Below are 20,921 nucleotides of genomic sequence, written 5' to 3'. Positions count from 1 at the left end.
TAATGTTTAATTCGCTTTAGTGAAGCCTATTCAATTCTAGCTGTTTAGGTGCATTATATGATAATGTGAAAGAATTAAACTCTAACAAACTCACGATCTCTCTCTCTGATTCTTTCCCTGTCATTTGGGCACTGTGTCACATTACTAACAACCCTAACAACAAAGGTTTCATTTTGTCAATTGTAGTAATAATTTTTTTTCAGAGTCGAAAGTGCAATTAGTGCTGGCGGCATGACTGGTATATTCTTCTTCAAAATGATAGTATCACAAATAGTTATACTAAATAAAGTTCATCACATTTGGTAGATAGATAGAGTCTTAAACTAATATTTAGTTGAGAGTTTAATTCCTCACGCGTATGAAAATTCATTTGTTGGCATGAGACCTATCAATTAATATGACTTTTAAATTTTAAAGAGATTAATTTCATAACTATCAATGATAAAATATATTATTAAGTAGAAATAGCCACTTATGATTTACGCATATCGGTACAGTAACAACTTCAAGTTGTTGTTTTTGTCGTCTAGTTTCAACTTCTAGGTTGTCGGAGAGATCAATGATGTCCCCTTCTTTGTAATTTTTAAATAATGAACGAGGAAAGGTAAAATTATAGGTTGACAACTTTTCCGAAAATTGATTGATTTCAATCTTATAAATTAAATAAAAGAGTTTCAGACACCACCTAATTAAAATATGGTCCGCTATATTCTTAAACATTATAATGGTTTCTTGGTCCTATTGCGCAAAAGAAAACAAAATAGACTTTAAGTCATCGAAAAGATATTATGCTACATAAATGTGTGCTGATCAAATGAAAAGAACTAAAAAGTACAAACACATGGATTTCGTGAAAGCATTAAAATATCATTACATAAGGGAGCAGTAGCTCTAGAAATTGAATTTTATTCCTAGCTAGCTACCGATTAATGCAGAGAAATTCCAGGTTCTATGAATATTGGTAATCTGTCATACATATTGTTGTTATGCAGCTGATCATAGCTAGTGCCTAGTGGATTTTTTTTTAATGTAATAATTATACTACATACGGTCATATTTATAAATAATAATAAAAAATTCACATAATTTAAGAAATGTAGTTAAATTAGATAAAATGCATTAAATATGTCTTGAATCAAAATAAACTTCCAAAATTACCCTTTGTTATTAGTGTTGGAAAGTGGGAAAGAGAGAAAATAATTAATGAGACACATTTAACAAGTTAGAATTAATAAGGGCATTATGGAAAAAAAAAATTAATATAACTCAAACTTTCATTTGGTTCTTATAAAAAAGACCAAAAATTTTATTCTCTTTCATACTTATAAATAGGACCGGAGGTAGTATTATACTACGTAATTCAAACTCGAATTACTAGTTGGATTCATGTTTCTGTAATGTAATTTGACAAATTTATATAAGAGGTTTCATTTATCGTGGACAAGTATAATATATTTTTTTTCAACGGTTTAAAAAGTGTAGTTATAAACATGAAAAATATTATACTAAAATCAGTACTTATAAACACGAAAACAATTTTATTAACTTTATGCAAATTTTCTCAATAATTTAAAGTTCCTGCGTTATTTATTTTATTTGATAACAATTTCTCATAATAATTGTCACGTAATAATTGATTCCTACTATAAAATGAAACGGTTACAAACTGATTCATTCTTCTATTCAATCAATTATTCAGTTTTCAAAAAATTCATTGATAGTGATTTCACATTGGCCATTAGTTGGCAATCCACCATTAAACTCTTAAATGAGTTGAATCTTATTGATTATCTTAGGAAGGAGACAAATTGTTTAGATGTAGTTCATATATAAATTTTGAGAAGCAAATTGCTTTGTTGATTTTATTGTACAAGAGAGTGTAATATGCAAAACATTCTATGGGAATTGTAATTGATAAGTCACCCATATTTCTACATACTTGAGAGTAGAGGAGGTTGTTCTCATGAGTTTCTATTATCAATGAATGCTTTCAGATTCCAACAAAGAAAAATTGTCCATTTATGTGTATTTGTTTCGTCATGCTAGAAGAGGACTCGCCGCCTCTAGTTTTGGCTTTTGTCTCATGTTTTTTATTGAATTCATGCTGATAAAACACAACGAATAGGGAAAACACTTTGGTTTTGTACTCTTTGGATTTGTCAAAGAATGCACGGTATCAAGATCTGAGATAGCACACCACCCCGTTGTATTTGTGAAGAATTTTTGAAGGGAGGTGAGCATGTCCTGATGACTGCCGCAAAGATGATACGTCATGACTGGCAAAGGGGTAATATTCTCTTTTTTGTTCCTCGCCCACGGCAGGATGACTTATTCAAGGAAACTAATATTAATGGAATCAATGTCGATGACGACGTTGATAGCAACCAGGCATTTGTTGTGCCTGTTCAAAAGAATTTATTTAGTGAGAATGAGTTGGAGGGAGCAACTGCTGATCAATTTCTGAACACGGGGATTGATTCATCTAATAGTGGCACGTTTGAGCAAGGTCCAGCAACTGAGGAACTATTTGAGGAGCTTCATTCTACTGACTGGTCCCAACAAATGAATAATGAGTCTTGGTGGCAGCATAGTTGTTGGGGTATGATTTGAGTCTATTTCAATTCTCTGGAAAAAGCTTTCTTTCATTTCCCTTTTCTTATCTAGATTTGTCAAAGAACATGTTGGGATTTTCTACTGCGTGCGAGGGAGAGTGAGAAAGTGTTATTTAAAGAGGACTCTTGCCAATCTCTCCTTCTCTGCCGATATGCATCGATGCTTTGTTTGTGCCGAGGTGTTCTTGTGCCAGGTTGTAGAGCCAGTGTTTGAATGACTATGATGATGATCCCTTTGCATTGGTGGTTCTTTGCTATGTTTTGGGAACTAGCTCTTGTTCGGGGTTTTTTGGTGTGTTCTGGGCTTGTCATTGGTGGTTATGGGAGTATGGTTCGGTTTTGTTTGCCTTTGGTCGATGTCTTCTGATAATTCGTGTCCCCTAATGCCGAGATGAGATTCTATTATTGTTGGGTTTGCGAGGCTTTCTCTCATTGCATCTAGGTCCCCGTCATATGTCTCCTCTCGTTGGTCATTTAATGCTTGATTAGGGGTTAGACCCTTATGGTTGCGGCTCTATGTTAGTGTGTTGCATTGTAATATTTTATGGGAAGAACTCGTTTTTAGGTTTGCTTTGTAGCATTTAGGAGACTTTTGCTCACATTATTATGTGATATTTGTACTATCGATCATTATCTTTCAATGAATTCTTTTATTTAAAAAAAAATACGTACATGGTTAAAAAAATTGCCATTAGATGGACTAAGAAAAAGATAAGGTTAATTGCATATTAAATTGGCTAAAAAGCACTTTTGGCCCATGATGTTTCAAGTTTGTGCAAATTCTACCTCTACTCTATTTTTGTCGATGTTTCTACCCCTCATGTTTTCAAACAGTGCATCGTCTACCCCTTATGTTTTCAAACAGTACATCGTCTACCCCTGACGGAGGTGTATACAGTGAACTGTTTAAAAACATGAGGGGTAGAAACATAGACAAAAATAGATTGGGGCAGAATTTGCACAAACTTGAAATATCAGGGGCCAAAAATGCTTTTTAGCCCGTTAAATTCTTAATGCTCATAACTTCAACGACTATAGTCAACATTTGATTATTTACCATGTTGTACTTATGGCGTCAGTTCGATCTATATGCTCTCTTTTTTTCCGTTATATCAAGTTAAGTTTCCAAGAAATAGAATGCCCATGATTGAGTTCAAAAAAAAGAATTCCCATGATAACTAGCAAATAAAATACTCCATATTATATTAGGTTTTTTTATAGGCACCAATATTATTAAATTAGTGCATATATAAAAGTCTATTGATGCATAAAAGAAAGCAAAAAAATATACACAGAAGAAAATGTAAAAAGACATAGACATAAAATATCATGACCAGAATATGTGTAAGTGCCGGTTAGTAACTAAAAGTGGTTGCTCCATGTCTATCAGCTAAAATCAATGATTAGGGTGAGGGAATTTAGAGAAGGATGAAAATGATTAGTGCTGTGACCTGTGGACTTTTCCTAACTAAATGCATTTCTTTCACAATTGATGACGTTTTTAAGAAAGTGAATTACAACTAGTGCATAACGTGTCCTTGTATAGGAGTATGGAGGCATAATTAGAACCATTTACAGTTCAAGATACTCAATTACTTGAGAAATAAATATCAACCATTATATTATAACACTATTACTTCTTTTTTTTTTGGTACAGCTCATAAAGAAAAAGAAAAAATGGGTAAAGAACCCGAACTAAGGCCTCAAAGAGGAGATGCCTAAGACATCGGCTAGAAGAAGCAAACTCAATCCTGCAATTATAACACTACTACTTGATTTCATCTATCTAATTAAAGGCACTCCATTTATTTTACGCTATCTAAATAAAGGCACTCCACTACTATATGATGCAATATCATTTTAACAAGTTTTTTTTATTTTTTTTATGAGCATCATTTTAACAAGTAAGTAAATTTTCTATTGTATAAGTAGTTAAGATGTGGTGGTCGATATGTCTTTGGCGAGGACGGCCGGAGGTAGAGGAGTAAAAAAGGATGTGGTGGTCGACATTTTTTTAGTGATAACGACATATGTGGTCGGCATCGCTTCTCCGTTCAATGGTGGTTGGGATCATATGGGGTGGTCTTGTTCCTTCCTTCGTTGTACGCACGTTTTCTGCGTCTTGGCAGTGTGGGTTGCATGGGGTTTGTGGGTGGAACCTGGATGGTCTTCCTACTCCATACCACTTCTTAGGGGCAGAGGTTATTTCGTAGCCTTGGTGATCAGGCAGGGTAGATCCGTGGAGTGGGTGTCAGATTCGCTAGATCACGTAGGGTTGGAGACTCCTTGTGTTTTTGCGTTTGTTCGTTTGGTTTCAGATGTGCTCTTTTCTTCTCTTAAAGCTCATGGTTAGGTGATGCAAGGTAGTCCCAATCCGCTATTGAGCCTGTGGCGCCATAGTTTACCGTTTCTGGGTTGTTTGTCTCTTGCTTGGCGCCATAGTTTACCGTTTCTGGGTTGTTCCTGATTCTTCGTAGCTCCTCTTTTTCTCTGCCTCTCTCTCGTCCTCGCTACGCACTGCTCCTTGGTTTGGCATTTCTTCTCTTAGATTTTTAGTTGCTCCCTGTCACCTTAGTTCGTACTACGCCGATGGTGTTGGATCCCGTTTTGGTTGATCTCGTCGGTTTTTTTTTCGTTGTTGAGGCATAGGATTGTAGTTGCTTCTTGTTTTGGTATGTTTTTTTGTCGGTGTTATGCTTGCAGTGTTTCCAACGAGGTGTTTTTGGGTTCTTGACTGTTGTGGATATGTTTTTATTGGCATGTTTTTATATACTTGTTGAGCGAGGTTGTATCTCAACATTCTATATATCTATATATTTTATCTTTCAAAATAAAAATATACATACATCTATATATATTATTAAGTTATTATTTATGCGAAATCAATATTAAACATGCAATGATTATGTTTTATGATCTAGAGTTATCAAACACAATATATAAAGCATTATCTTGTGCCATTCTACTATATTCTGTTTTATTCTATGCTATCCTATTTGATGATTCGATTATGAAACATTATCTACATGTCATTCTTCAATTAACCATGTTCAGAAAGGGAAAAAAACTATGATTTAGTATATCAAAATAATTAATTGTAGCAATCAAAGAACTCTAATTTAATCATTTGGGAATGAAATTTTTAAAAGAGAGAAAGAAATGGATATGCGAATGAATTACGATTCTTTATCTATACACAAGACCACTCTTCACAAATAGAGTGGATTTCAGAAAGAAAAAAAGAAGCTCATGTAATATTTACTTAAAAGATTGTGATTTAGAACATCTCTCGAAAATAAAAAGGTCAATTATTAGGTCTTTTGAAATAAAGCAAGAGAACTCTAGGAAGATAGAAAAGGAAAACTTTAATTACTGAATGAAGGGGTTTGATTTCTTATCATTATTTCACAAACTTTTTGCCAAAAATGGATATGAATAGGATATCCTGTCAACAATAAGATCAACTTCTGTTGCAAATGAAACTATCTACCATAAGCAATCATTAAAAATTCACAATTTTCAGCAAGGCTACACAATTTATTAATCAATATTGATTAGTTGTTATCAAGTTATGTTGAAATATCATCGGAAGAACAAGCAGATTGATCATCGTCATTACTTAATACTCATCAGCTACTCATTATGACTCAGATCATATGTATTGCTTTCGTTATCAAATGCGTTAGATTTTGAAATTGTTCTTCTGAAGATCGTCTGAATCCCTTCGTCTTTAGTAGTGGTCCGGTAAAAAACGGACTGTTCCAAAAGTTTAACACGTAAGATATCCTTTGGACGTGATCGTTTAGGCTTGAAATGCGTGGAGAATGCACACACTCACCTACTATGTGTTTAATTTTTTTATTAGGAAAATTGAGGCTGACAAAGATTGAACTTTAGACTGCTTGGTCACAGAGCTCTGATACCATGTTAATGAACAAACTATTCCAAAAGCTTAAATTATTGGTAAGTGCACATTAATATTTTTATATAATAATAATAATTATTATTATTATTATTAATAACATGATGCATGACCTATAATGGCTTTGCGGGCACATCAGAGCTGCGTTGACATGGTAGGGGTGTACCTGCAAAAAGAGGCTCTGATGCTCAAGTAAGTAATAAGAGAGTAAAGAGCGGATCTAAGAGTTTAAGAAGAAATTAAGTTTTCATAATGAGTAAATCGTACATAAATAAACACATACACATTTATTTATCTGCTCGCGTGGTATACACCCCAGCAATAACTTGAAGTATTTAGGAAATTTTTAAGGAGGTTTTCCGAGATCTTGATTGCCTCTGGGCCTCTCACTTGGTTGTTAACACTACTACAGAAAAGGCTTTTTGCCACGGTTCCGCACGCCCTTTAGCCACGGTTTAACCGTGACGATAGCGAGCGTGGCAATTGCTCTATTGCCACGGTTCAAGGTTGAACCGTGTCAATTGGTTAGCCTATTGCCACAGGTCATCAAGTGTAACCGTGGCAATAGGGTACACATATGGCCACGCCTACGCGCTTAACCGTGGCAATAGAGACCTTATTGCCACGGTCCAGTGCCTAACCGTGGCAATATGTAGACTCTATTGCCACAGTTATAACCGTGGCAATATGTGGTTCACCTGGTCTGGGAAATTGCAACATCCAGATTTTTTTTTTATTTGACCTGTTCTATGCATAAATTGCAGTACATTTTTTAAGAAATAAATTACATAAAATCTCATGTTCAGAATAACATTAACATATTCTAGAAGATAATTACTCAAATGTGCCAACAACAAAACAATACTAAAACCCATGTCACTTAACAAATTTGTCTAAAAATACTAATTGTTGTTGAGAACACACTCTCTCAAGAACTTAAACCAAATAAGCTACATCAGTTAAAAGCATGAATTAATAATGACAAAACATGCAGCTGGAACAACAACAAACAGCAATGAGGTTGACTCATCATCAGCCTCTTTTATTGATGAAAAAACAGCAGCTTGACAAACCCCCGGCCACTACTTGAAATCACCAAAGCTTGGCAGTCTACACTAGGCAAAATTCTTTAACACATAAGTAGCCCACTCTTCTTTAATTTCATTTAGTTGATACTCATCGTAGAAGCCAAATTGACAATCAGAGAAGTACTGCAAAATGATGGTAAAAGTAAAATTAAGAATCTTAGAAGGGAAAAGATAGAGTCAATACTTAACTTTCTTCTATTTTGATCACCTCTTCTTCCCTAAACGAATCTATCCTCTTTGACTGCTTCTTCCCTGATGAAGGTTCGGAGATTCTTTTGCTGCTACCGTTAGATGTTACTGAGGATATGCCTGATCCATCAAATCTGTCCGATGAGTTTCTTGGCCCATCAGAAATGGGGGATTTCATGGATTCGCTTCGTGGATGCTTGGTCAATGAAGCCTTGATTGATCGTGGAATGCATTTTGAATGTCCTGAGGATGTTTCCTCTTTGTCTTCTTGTGGTTTCTGGTCTTTATATGTCCTGCACATTTGTGCATTGGTTATGTTATAGATGACACATTGGCTAGGATGTAATGTAATAATAACTATCATGTTCCATTCAGAATCCAATCATAACCAAAGACAAAACTGTAAATCATGAATCCAAAAAGCCAACCACATTAATCATTGACCCCAGTGGCATGTTATATAGATTAGCCTCCATGTAAAGAGCTCATATTAAAAGAAAGAAATAAAACAGAAATGATGCTCATAATAACATATGATATATGTGCCTCTATTTATTATTTTTCAGATTATCACTCCACCACTTTTTGTCCTTTACTTTACCTTTTGTTGAGAAAAGGGAGGTGGTCTGATATTAGATATTTCAAGTATTCTTTTTTTTAATCAGCATGTTATGTTCACAAAACAGCAATTCTTTGTAACCTTTAAGAAATAAACATATAAACAAGCATGTGAAAGTACTTATATTTCATGAATTTCTGTTAGCTTTAACAGCCCATTGACAAAAGAAATACAAAAACATAGGCTTTTTAACCATGATCAGAGGGACAGAAGATGTTCAAGTGATTTCTTTTAATAAAAACCTAAAAATGCTAAGTGATATGGGGGAAATAGTGAAAGCATTTGCAAAATGTCAATGTGTGGACTTTGATTTGTAACAATTCACAGCTTAGTGGATGTTATGTTCCTTTTGAAATCATTCATTTAATGTTGGAGAATATAACTCAAGCTGGAAAAATATTTTCAGATCTGAGAGAAACTCAATTAGCCTTCTATGAACAGATTCAAGCAGTTAGCATTATCACCTATAGACCACTTGCACAAATCACTGGTTTTCTTCCTAATCTGGCATTATTCACAATTCAAAACTTAAAGAATTACTACATTCTAGATATCAATCCTGTTGCTACATCAGACCTTAAGCAATCCATATACTATTTCCTCAACATTGAATAACTATTTGATTATGACTAGTCCATTTCTTACAAAATTAAGAAAACACCAGCATGCATAACTCTTCCACGTGCGAATTTGTAATGCTGCAAGAGAATATTTGAAAGCAAGACTTACCTTTCATCATTGTAGGAAGAAGAACGTTTCAGAACTTTATGTGCCTCTCCTTTCTTCAGTTTAGTCTCAATTAAGCTCCCACTAAAGTATTCTTTGTCTTCCAACCTAAGATTCATCAGCTTTAGATTCTCTGCTAAGCAATCAAATTCCCCTAACATAAAAGAAGTGGAGAACAGCGGAGAAGGGAATTTTGAATCAGAAAACCTATGCTTATAGGAAGGAATAAGGCCAAAACTGTGGTTTTTCACTGATATCAAGCCACATGAGATCAGTTGCATCAGCAAATTTGAGGCCTTCAGCCTCGTGTTGGTTGGCGGCACCCGAGCGCCCTCCTCTTCCTAGGTCCTAAAGCTGCTCAGTTTGCTAGCATCAGCTCTAATCAAAGATTCCAAAGTTTCAGCCTTACTCCCAAAAGATAGGGGGCTTGAAGTTGAAGGAGAAGGATAAATGGTATCCTTGCACATTTTCGGATTATCTTTCACTTCTGGAACTTCAGCTTGACATATTTCATGGCATTCAGGTTCTAATGATCTATCCTCTGTTGATACACCCCTTGTACAAGTTTTCCGAGCTCCGGTTCTGCTAACTTGTTCTTCTGTTTGAGTGGAAGCATCTGCCAATCCATCAGTCTTGTAAATTTTGTACTGTGTCAATGCCAAGCTCAGAGAGTCGCTCTTTTCATCCCTAGACTCCGGGGAAACATCCGAGGAGCCCGTATGCGGTTCTTGAGAAAGCTCGTCCTCTTGGGAGGTTCTTGTCTCTTTCCCATTCATGTTAGATGAGGAAGAGGCTTCATCATGACTTCTAGAAGAAGCTGGCCCCGGCAGCAGCTTCACGTTCTGCATTTTGACGTTGCTAATGGGACTGAAATTATCTGCAAAGCAAAAGCCACAAAGGCTAAGGGTACACGCATTCTATATCATTCAGAACCTACCAAATGACTATAATTTGAAGACGAATAAACAAAATATCTTCTTTACCTGAACTGGATTCATCAAAGAGCTCAGAGCCTTTGATGACATACTCATTTCCATGGGCTGGTAAAATTAAATCATCTTCAGAAAGATCATGCCACACAAATCCACTCTTGTAGCTTCTGAATTACAAGAAAAACTAATATCAATGATTAAAATTGTATGCAGTAATTACTAAATTATTATTCAAAAGGAAATCAAGGGGCAAAGAAGAAGCCTATCAAGAGCATGTTTGGATTCTCGTAAAACCTTCCAGAATTAATTGCACTCCCACAAAAGCAACTAGGATTAGCTTCTTATAGAATCAATTCTTCATTCCTAGGTGAAAATCTACTGTGTATCCAAACATGCACCAAGTTTCCTGATTTCCCCCTTTCTTTCTTTTTTCTCAACACAAATTAAACAACAGGACATAATGACATAGAAAGTGTTAAAAACTTGCTCACCTCTTACAAGACCATGAATACAAGGAAGCCATGCCTCTACCTCTCAATGCATTTAGTCTATCAATCACATCTGCACAAAAAACAAACAAACCCCTCAAAAACCACAATCCACAAAGGAAAATTTTAAAACCCTACAACCACATACCCAAAACAAAGAGTACGGAGTGAGAACGATACCTGTGGATGGTACTTGCAGTGAGAACAGTGAAAGAGTATGGAGACGGCGGAGGAGAAGACAGAAATCGAACAACTACTGCGAACGACAACGAACAGCTACTGTGAAATTGAACAGCTACGGTATCTGACAGCGAGCAGCTACTGTGAACGACGAAGCAAGAGGGAGATCATTGAGAATGAGAGGGAGAGGAAGAGAGGGAAATCGTGTTCTCATACGTGTTCTTGAACTGAGTCGAGGCGGAGGAGAAGAGGGAAATCGTGTTCATGTGAGTCTTTGCTGGGGTTTCTAACTGAGGAGAAGAGGGAACTGAGGGTTAGGGTTCTGTTGGGGTGGAGAGTGCGTGTGGGGAGGGAAAAAATTTGGAGTACTAGAGCCAGATTGTTAATTTGCTGGGGTTTCTAAAAAACATAGCCTATTGCCACGGTTCCTAAAAATAATAATAAAATATTTCCCCATTTTGCCACGGTTCCGTGTATAACCGTGGCAACTGACCTTTAGCCACGGTTCCGCCTATAACCGTGGCAATTGGGGCGTGGCGAAAAGTCATTTATGTAGTAGTGTAATAAGTAGGTTAGAACGCCACTTGCCATAACTGGAATGATGTGTTCCTCAACTAAGTCATCTCATCCACCGTTATGGTGTTTGCTAGACCTTGGGGTTGAATGAGATATTGTTGGACCTTTTAGGTCGACCAAAATAGAGCCCTCCAGCTTGGCATTGAACTTGTGCAATGTCAAGCTAATCAAACTATGTCAAACAGTATCTGATCGATGTTTCCTTTAGATGAAAAGATTTAATTTCTTACAGATCCTTTCCGATCGGCTGCAAATCATTTAGTCTTTTATTCGGATTTTTAATTTTCAAAGTTTTTAGAATTCACTCGACCAATCTGAATTCCGAACGTTTTAAATAATGACAAGATACATTTCCAAATAATTGTGTCTTTGGTGGTGATTGTGTCCTCAAATTTAATGCTCCCCCTTTTTATCCTATTTTATTTGAATTTTGCTTTCCCTTTTTGGAGGAAAATTTTCATTTTATCATTTTAAAGAAACTTCTAGATTTTCTTACATAATTGGTTTCGAACTTTCCTGAGTCTTATCTGCTCATAATTTTCCTTAATTGAGACGATATATTTTTATTATTTCCGATCGTGTGAGGATTACTTAGTCTTTTGTTCAGACTTTCAACTTCTGGAATCTTTTAAATCCTTCCGCTAATATGGATTCTGAACGTTGCAATTAATGAGTACACACACTTCCAACAAATGACGTGATCACTTTTTAATTTTCGCGCTTCACTCTAGGTTGGAAATCTGTTCGAATTCTCCCACAAATGACGTCATATGTTCTTCCAGAAATGAGATTGCATGAATTTTTTTGTCTCCGCCGATGGTGTTGCATTACCTAGAATGACTTTGCTGGCATGATAGAGCTCAATTGACAATCCAGGAGGTGTACCTTTAAAAGACACTCTGCTGCTCAAATCAGTAAGAGAACAAAGAGAGGACCTTAGTGTGTAAGAACAACTCTAACTTTGCATAATGAATAATGCATACTTAAATGAATGATTGACTATATTTGTATTTATAAGCTCAGTATCCATCATAACGCTCTCTAAAATATTTTAGGAAGCCTTTTTTTTAGAAAGAAGAATATAATATATATTATAAATAATTAACTTGGGGACAAGGCTCTACCAAGTGAACCAAACAAAGTCACATAAGATCAGTCCAAAAACCACCAAAAGATGAAATACATAATAGAAACATGTTTTTAAAACTTAAATATAGGGCAGCAAAAGGAACCATAGACTCAAAGAAGTAGAAGAGCGCAGGAGTGGAGAAGTCTGAAAAGAAACAAGCAGAGAAAAGATTGCTTGAAAAATCTTCCAAAGTCCCATAAACTATTCGAAATCCCCAACCACAACATCAACAACCCAAATCATATGCAGAGAAACCTAATGAACCAATGACAACAAATTTCAGGAATAAACAAGAACTCAAAACATCAAAAGGAAGCCTAACCTATCAAAAAGCCCCCCAAAGCAAATAATTCAATCTAGTCCCTTTAGTGACCCTTATCTTTGTTGAGAATCCAAAACCCCTAACATTCCTGAAAACCCAGATTCTCCCCATTAAGACTATGATCTAGTTCTATGAGAAAGAATTTGTCTAGTGAACCCCTAAATTGCTTGTTCCTCAGAGCATTTAAAAATCACCCCACAAAAGTTTCTCCTGAAAACGCACGATGAGCCCTTCCGAGAATCGGCGAAGGGCCTTGTTGAGGTGGATCAGGACAAGATCTCGCATCGTCAACTAAGCTATTTGGGGAAAGGAGACTCACCGGGACACCTGGCGTGTCGTGTTTACCGATTGAAGCTGATTCCTCTTATTCTGCCTCCTCTTGATCAAGTTACGATTGAGAAAATATTTTAGTTTTGGCCATAGGTAGAGGAGGAATAGAGTCCAATCTTTGATGCTGATTGAGAATTAGCAACGACGCCGTAACACACATAGACAAAAAGGGCAAGGGCCAAACATTCTCATTGATGTTTTTTGATATGGGTCAGATGTGAAATGAGCCCATATCCTAGATAAGGGAGAGAAGGTTAGTAAAGTATCTGGTCCAATGAGAGTGATAGTTCTTGCTCCATCACAAGTCCTGGATCCGCTAGCTCACGTAGTTGTAGTCGTGGGCTTGAGGTGACGTGTAGCGTTGACCCCTAAAAGTTTTGTTGTAGGTTTTTCTTTTAAAAACCAAAAAATTATTGATGAAAATAGTACTCCAGATACAAAGTAGGCAAAATGAAATAAAAGCCCAAAGAGGGTTCTCACGAGTACATCCATGTTTTGCCAAAACATCGGCAAAAACATTTGCCTCTCTCAAAATATGAAATATGCATACGTAATTCACCTCTTGACATAACATATCAGTAAGATTCAATCCATTTATAAGCTTCCATGGTCTTGGAGCTAAGTTGATTGCCCAACCCACCACCGTCGTTGAGTCGCTCTCAATTATAAGATTTTTGACGTTGAACTCTTTACAGAATTTCAACGTGTCAAGATTGACTTCTACTTCCGCTTCGAACGTCCACTTCTTCCCCAACGACAACAAGAAACAGTCCAATATTTGGCCTTCACTGCTTCTAAGCACCCCTCCCACGCCATTATCATTCGGGTTTAAAGCTCTATTGTAGGCTAAAAAGGTTGTTCCATTCAAGACGCCAATGAAGTGTAGGGGCTATCCAAGAAAGAGAGACAGAGCGTTTGCATTGTTAAGGTGAGGTACGAATTTCTCCATCACAGTAGGAAATTTGAAAACATTCCCTAAAAAGGTGAGGTACGAATTTATCAAATGGACCATCAAAAACCACATACTTTTACTACTCAAGTGAGAACATTTAGAAATGTGGGACACAAATGAAGACATTTTTTACCAAATAGGCCATAAAAGGTCACATACTTTTACAACATTAATTTTTTTTCTAATGTTTTTGATCTAAAGTCAAGTGAGGGCACTTGCCCTCATATACTTCAACCTGTATCCGTCCTTGCGATCGAGTGAAGGTTAAAATTGAAAAAGAAAAAGGTGCAACAATACTTGGCCAAAGCATGCTATTAGTAGATAGATATCAGAGTGAATACAGGTAGCTTTGTTACACTCTACTCTGGCTAAAACAAGTAGAAAGATTTCGAGTCGTGATATACAAAGAACAGTTATTGTATATGGGTGATAAAGAAGAAAGGAGGGTGGCTGCTGATGCAACAGTCAACTAACGGTGATGATATATTATGCATTTGTGGTGTAATAGTGCGATTGATGCTGATAGTAAAATAACAATGATAGAGTTTGGTTGTAACTCACGTACGTAACATGTGGTAAAAATTCAACAAAGAAGTTCCCTTAGGAATATATTATAGTTCAATGACTACGTGTATTCGATGTTGAAATTTAACTATGACTTGAATCCGGACTAAGTAATCAGATTAAGTTAGTATTTGAACGGGGAATCCAGGATTAGTCTTGTGCCACAAGGTGCATACATGAGATATCCACTTAGGACCCAAAATTTAGATATTTTAAACTACTTTGTTTTTTTTTAAATAGGAAAAATTATCTAAGTAATATATGTATTATATTACGGAACAAATTTAAATTGTTCTATATATATATATATATCACCAGTAATGATAATTAATGTAATACTAAAAAGTTTAGTAGTCTATAAGTAAAATTACTCAATCACCCTCCGATAATCCTATTTAGAGGTTTGTGCTGCATACTCTTTTTTAATCCGTATAATATGACTAATTTGCAGAATGCAGAAACAGAGCCAGAAGCAGAGTGAACAAGATTACAAGAGGGGAAAAATTACCATGTGTGTATGAAACTAAACATGATAATTATTAATTACAAACTTAAAACCATAAATCATTCTACTTTTTTGCAACTTGTTACTAGTACTATTCATCACATTTTTCTTATTTTCATCTAATTACAGGGTCCTACCCTGTTATTCTTTTTTTGTTTTCTCATTCTTGTTGCGGTGGTTGCCAAGCCAAACATGAAAGTGAAAGGGGTCATTAATAAAAGTAAGTTAAAGATAGAGCTGTGTATGTATAGTATGTAGAGAAAGAGAGAGAGGTTAATTTTGGCCATGGTCCATGGTTGTTTGAGAGGTGCTTTTCCATGGAGATTTTAAGGTCAGGGGTCGTAGTTGTGGATGTGAGCGTGCGCCCTTACTCTTCCAAGACGTCCACCCTTGTGGGGTCCCTAAGTGATACCCGCATACACGTGGCCCCCACAATACATTTTTTCACCAACAGTTACCTCTCTTTCTCCATCTTTCTTGGTAGGTGGCACTTCTCTCCCAGAATAGTAAAACTAACCCCACATTTCATCATTTTTTTTATTAATCCACATTTGATCATATTATAACCCATTTACCCAATTGGTCATTGGTGTCTGGTGTCATCCCTTCAACCATTCAAACAAAATATAAAATACCATTTTTATTTGTCTACTATTCACATTTTTTTAGAAAATAATACCATAAACCAATAATCGCATAAGCTTAAACAGTTGGCTAAATAACATATTAGTAATGGTTTTATAATACTACTCTCATTCTTTATTAATTGTTCACGATAATGCCATTTAAGAGAATATTAAATGATCTTTTTTCAAATAATGCCATTGTGAGAGTAATAAAAGAAAATTAAAATACATTTCAAAAGGTAAAATATGAAAAAATAATAGTAATATTTTTCTTAAATTAACAACATTAATTGTGCTCCTTAAAATGTGTGTTTTTTTTTCTCTTTCTATACAGTTAAATAAGAACACATGTAGTATTTGTAACGCATCTGTCAAGAAAGGTCTCAATTAAGCTGTAAGGGTGTATAAAGCAGTGCATTCATGACAGATTCGGCTATTATGCTCTGAAATTCAACTTTATATTAAATTAATGGACCAGAAAGTTTGAATTTTAGTACACTAATTAGTTATAGTGGCTTTAGTATAATATTTGTTGAACCAAATATATTAGGTAATTGACATATAAATAATATTATATTATATGTTTGATACTGTATCCCTTGGTTCTTTCTGTCCCACTGCACATATATATAGTCTTGGATCTTTTACATACTCAATATTGCAGTACACAGACCAACACATTATCTTTCCTTTTCCTTTCTTGTAGCTGTTTTGAATGTGTTCTCTCTGATAACAACTAGGTAGCTTCTCTCTTCTTGCTATCATCACTCTCCAACTCACCCTGAATGCCGGAAAACAATATGAGTATTTCTGTGAATGGACAATCTCAAGTCCCTCCTGGCTTCAGGTTTCACCCAACAGAAGAGGAGCTTCTGCAGTACTACTTGAGAAAGAAGGTCTCTTATGAGAAGATTGACCTTGATGTCATTCGTGATGTTGATCTCAACAAGCTTGAGCCATGGGACATACAAGGTGACATATTTAACTATATCCAGCTATCTTTATGTATTCATTTACTTCTATTTCTGGTGTGTGTATATGAACCATGTCATGATGTTGAGTGTGGTTTAATTTGATGTTGTGCAGAGAAATGCAAAATAGGAACCACTCCACAAAATGACTGGTACTTCTTCAGCCACAAAGACAAGAAGTATCCGACCGGAACACGCACCAATCGCGCCACCGCTGCAGGGTTCTGGAAGGCCACTGGCCGTGACAAGGTGATTTACAGCAACGGCAAGAGGATTGGAATGAGGAAGACTCTGGTTTTCTACAAAGGCCGAGCTCCTCATGGCCAAAAATCTGACTGGATCATGCATGAATACAGACTAGACGACAACAACACCAGCAACGAGACCAATATTGTAAGTATCATCCATCAACCATCCAAAGAGCCTTAAAGCTGTTAGTGAAAGAAAGCACCTAAAGAAGAGCTATTTTTTCATACAAATATTGTTCACTTCAATAATTTTACCATCATATTATAGCACGTTTCTTTACACAAGAGTTCATTGTGTTTGAAGTATGAACAAAGAACGGGTCAATCTATCTTCCGCTGGGAGCATGGACTCAGCCTTTTTTTTATTAGAATAATATAGAGTCAATGTGATGGAAGATGTACTATAGCCAGGAAGAAAGATCAAACTCTGAAACTTTTTATGATAAAGACTCTGATACATTTTTTCTGCAATAATTTTTGTTAGGTGGCTAATGTGATTGGAGATGGTAGCCAGGAAGAAGGATGGGTGGTGTGCAGGATATTCAAGAAGAAGAACCATCTGAAAACCCTAGACAGCCCCTTGGCCTCCTCCATCTCCGGCGAAGGCGGAAGAAGAAGCCACTTGTTTGACGCTTGTGATGAGGGAGCTCTGGAGCAAATACTTCAGCAAATGGGAAGGGGATCATCATGCAAGGAAGAGAACAACTACGATCAAGCCAACTACAATAACTACGGAAGGTTTGTGAGGCCTTTCGACAACAATGGCGGTGGTGGAGGTGGCGGCTACCATGACAACAGGTTCTTGAAACTCCCAAGCTTGGAGAGTCCAAAATCCGCAAGCATGGACACCAATGACAACAATGATAACAACAATAACGGGTACCATCCGGTTATTCCGGTGGAGATGGCAACAGAGAATAATGAAGGGTCATTCACAATCCACCATCCATTGGAGGCATCACCATCATCAATGGTGGTAACATCAGGAGGTCTAACCAACTGGGCAGCGTTGGATAGGCTTGTTGCTTCTCAGCTGAATGGCCAGCCATGCTTCAATGATCCCACCATGGTGTTCTGCACTGGCAGTGACCACCATGATCTGCAACTCCCCACTCTCCGATCATCATCATCATCTTCATCAACATCATCACATGCTGCCAGGGCTGGTCCTGTTCCTGCAGCTGCATACATGACTCCTGCACAGGATCATCACTACACCACCACCAGCGAGATTGACCTGTGGAACTTTGCTCGTTCCACTTCCTCTGAGCCGCTCTGCCACGTGTCCAACACGTCAGTGTAGCGGAATAATAATTAAACCAAATCAAATCAAATCCCTCCTTCTTCTTTTTCTCCTCCCATGTTCCTTTGTCAAATAGGGAAATAATTAGGCCTTTGATCACATATCATGTTTCTTAGTTTTTTTTTAATCAAATCAGGGGTTGTCATTAAATGTGATCATGTTCTCAATATACACATTACTTAAATTAGCTTTGATCAAATTTAAATGTTATTTCCTTTTGTAAATCCTTCACTAATAAGCTCTTTTTTAAAAATTTATATATGATGTCCGTCGGTTCATAACCTTTATAAGAGTTATGATATATTCACACTTCAATATATTCATTTTCATTTTCTAACTATTACATCGTGTATCATATATTTTAATTCATTTTCTTTCTTTCTTGTCTCTCAGTAAATGAAGGTGAAGAAGTGTCAAGCTAACATTTTTCTAACCTTAAAGGGGTTGTTTGTCTAAATGACTCATGATAAAGTTTGGGTTAAATAACTCATCATCCAATCACATTGGAGATAAGTGAGTTGAAATTTCTATATTTTATTTATTAATTTATTTTCAACGCATTTATCTCCAATGTGATTGGATGATGTGTTATTTAACCCAAACTTTATCATGAGTCATTTAGACAACCCAACCTTAAAATGTGTCAATTATATAACTTCAATATATGCATGTAGTACTTTAGTGTATTTACTATTTAGTGGGAATGTGTAGTTAGAGGGATAAAATGACACGACAAGTGTCAGCACAGTTGATATGTAGTTGAGCTTAACTTTTAAGTATTTAGTCGAGTTTAACATCTAGACATTGTGTATAAGAGTAATTTGTTAAGAGAAATCTACCTAATTTAATGTATTCACAGTGTTTTGATGAGATTAATTACTTCATAACTGCGGCTATGGAAATACCATGATGCAACCAAAAAGAGGATAAAAAGAAGAAAATGTGTGGGAGTAATTCAAGTTATTAGATGGAATGGCATTGTCAACTATGGGTCTTTACTTAATCACGATGTCTACCATTATTCACAATTTTTAACCTTTACATATATTTTTTTGGTGGTGTCTAGTTGAATTGAAATCTCATATGTGTCGAATGGAGACTTTGATAATATATTCGTTTTTTTTTTTTCCTTCACTTTTATAACAGCAATTACATGGGCCTCATCACTTTATCTCATCTTGTAAAATCATGATGATGAGTAAGGTCATGTTTCTAATTATCATATGACTTTGGTCTTTATGTCACGTGGTTTGTCGGATTGTTAGAGGAAGGTGCAGAGGCCATACATGGCTCGGCTTGTCCTGTTGCACCAGCACTCTCTCTAGTCTACTATGGGCTCCGCTGAGACATGCATGGAGCATGAGTACAAACTGAACACATGACACACTTTCAAATCCAACGACCTAGAAAGAGAGATAAAAATAGAGTGACGGCTAATAAAGCCTCATCAGCTTTAGGCAAGTCAAATGGGAATCTTAAAGGGCTTGTTCATTATTACGTAAGCTTTGCATCTTGATTTCGTCACTAATCAAGGTAAAAAGAAAGTGACATTTTCTAATCATGTTTATTCATGTACGCATAATAGTGTCAGACTTCATACACTAGAAATCATTACAATTATAAGTTGTGACATTTTTTAACAGCTACGTACAAATTGACTCTTGTAAGCTAAAGAACAAATTTATTTTTGAAATAAAAATGGGTCTTGTTGTTAGTTAATTTGTTTCCATTAGCCGTACTTCAAATTCATGCAGAAAATGCCCAACATACTCCAATAAGTACAAGAGTGCTTCTTCTTCAACTATGGTGCACGCTTGACGCTACGGCACATAGATAACTTCCTTTTTCATTTTTTTTGCCTTGTTAGGGCTCAGTTTTTCAAATTATGATCAAACGTAAGCGTCTCGTTTGGATTTTGGTCCACTTGCTTTCTGTTTCTCTTTCTCGATCTCTTTCACATTAATGTGTTATTATCTGATGCTGATGAAAATTTCCCCTGCCAGGCTAATTAAGGAAAAGGAAAATGGAATTTACACATGGTTCTATTAAAGTTTTTGGTGAATCTATTAATTGCATGATCATTAATTACCACCAGGGGCGCGTGCGGCTGATATTTGCAATCCATATCGTTATCTGCATCCAAATTTTCTTTCTTTAATTAATCAGTCATACAGACTACAGAGCATATATTGCAGGTGTAGTATAAATTTTTTGTGATATTGTGGATGGGAAGGTTAAAATAGAGTCTAGCTAAGCGCCCCAAGGATACAATTCTCTTAAAGATACACCACCAGGAGAGATATTGAACATACATACATATACATATATATAAAAGATTTGATATGTGATATAATAGAAATGAGAAGAAAGATAAAAATAAAATTAATCAGGAGGAAATGAAGTGTGGGTAATCAATTTTTTTTACAAAGAATCCCACCTGGAGTAGTATCTAGTGCATATGTTTGATTTTCACTTGGGTTGTTTACACGAATTCTCGAATGGTTTTCAAACAAAAACCAAACATATATAGTTATGCAATTATATTTCCCTCTTCTTTTAAATTAAATTATTTTATTTAAACACATGCATTCCTCATGTACTCATACAATTCATTTTAGCTTTATAGGAATGCATCTCAT

General features: G+C 35.9%; 1 protein-coding gene and 1 pseudogene across 1 annotated transcript; one reads left to right on the top strand and one right to left on the bottom strand.

The window, feature by feature from the left end:
• Positions 1 to 7,309: 7,309 nt before the first annotated feature.
• On the bottom strand, positions 7,310 to 10,154 carry LOC130744814 (protein SOSEKI 3-like; annotated as a pseudogene).
• A 6,252-nt stretch (positions 10,155 to 16,406) lies between these two features.
• LOC130746335 (NAC domain-containing protein 43) lies at positions 16,407 to 18,506 on the top strand. Its single transcript, XM_057598928.1, has 3 exons — positions 16,407 to 16,732; positions 16,847 to 17,124; positions 17,464 to 18,506. The coding sequence occupies exons 1-3, from the start codon at positions 16,546 to 16,548 to the stop codon at positions 18,280 to 18,282; spliced, it is 1,284 nt and encodes a 427-aa protein (XP_057454911.1). The 5' UTR covers positions 16,407 to 16,545; the 3' UTR covers positions 18,283 to 18,506.
• The last annotated feature ends 2,415 nt before the right edge of the window (positions 18,507 to 20,921 follow it).

The sequence above is a fragment of the Lotus japonicus genome, chromosome 3 (genome assembly GCF_012489685.1).
Source record: "Lotus japonicus ecotype B-129 chromosome 3, LjGifu_v1.2".
Lineage (NCBI taxonomy): Eukaryota > Viridiplantae > Streptophyta > Magnoliopsida > Fabales > Fabaceae > Lotus > Lotus japonicus.
This window is presented reverse-complemented; position numbering and strand designations above follow the sequence as displayed.

What these genes read in the sequence shown, in the direction of transcription:
- LOC130746335 (XM_057598928.1), top strand. Translation starts at nt 16,546, where the DNA reads ATGCCGGAAAACAATATGAGTATTTCTGTGAATGGACAATCTCAAGTC. An exon ending in TGAGCCATGGGACATACAAG is followed by an intron (nt 16,733 to 16,846) that starts GTGACATATTTA and finishes GATGTTGTGCAG; the next exon opens with AGAAATGCAAAATAGGAACC. An exon ending in CCAGCAACGAGACCAATATT is followed by an intron (nt 17,125 to 17,463) that starts GTAAGTATCATC and finishes AATTTTTGTTAG; the next exon opens with GTGGCTAATGTGATTGGAGA.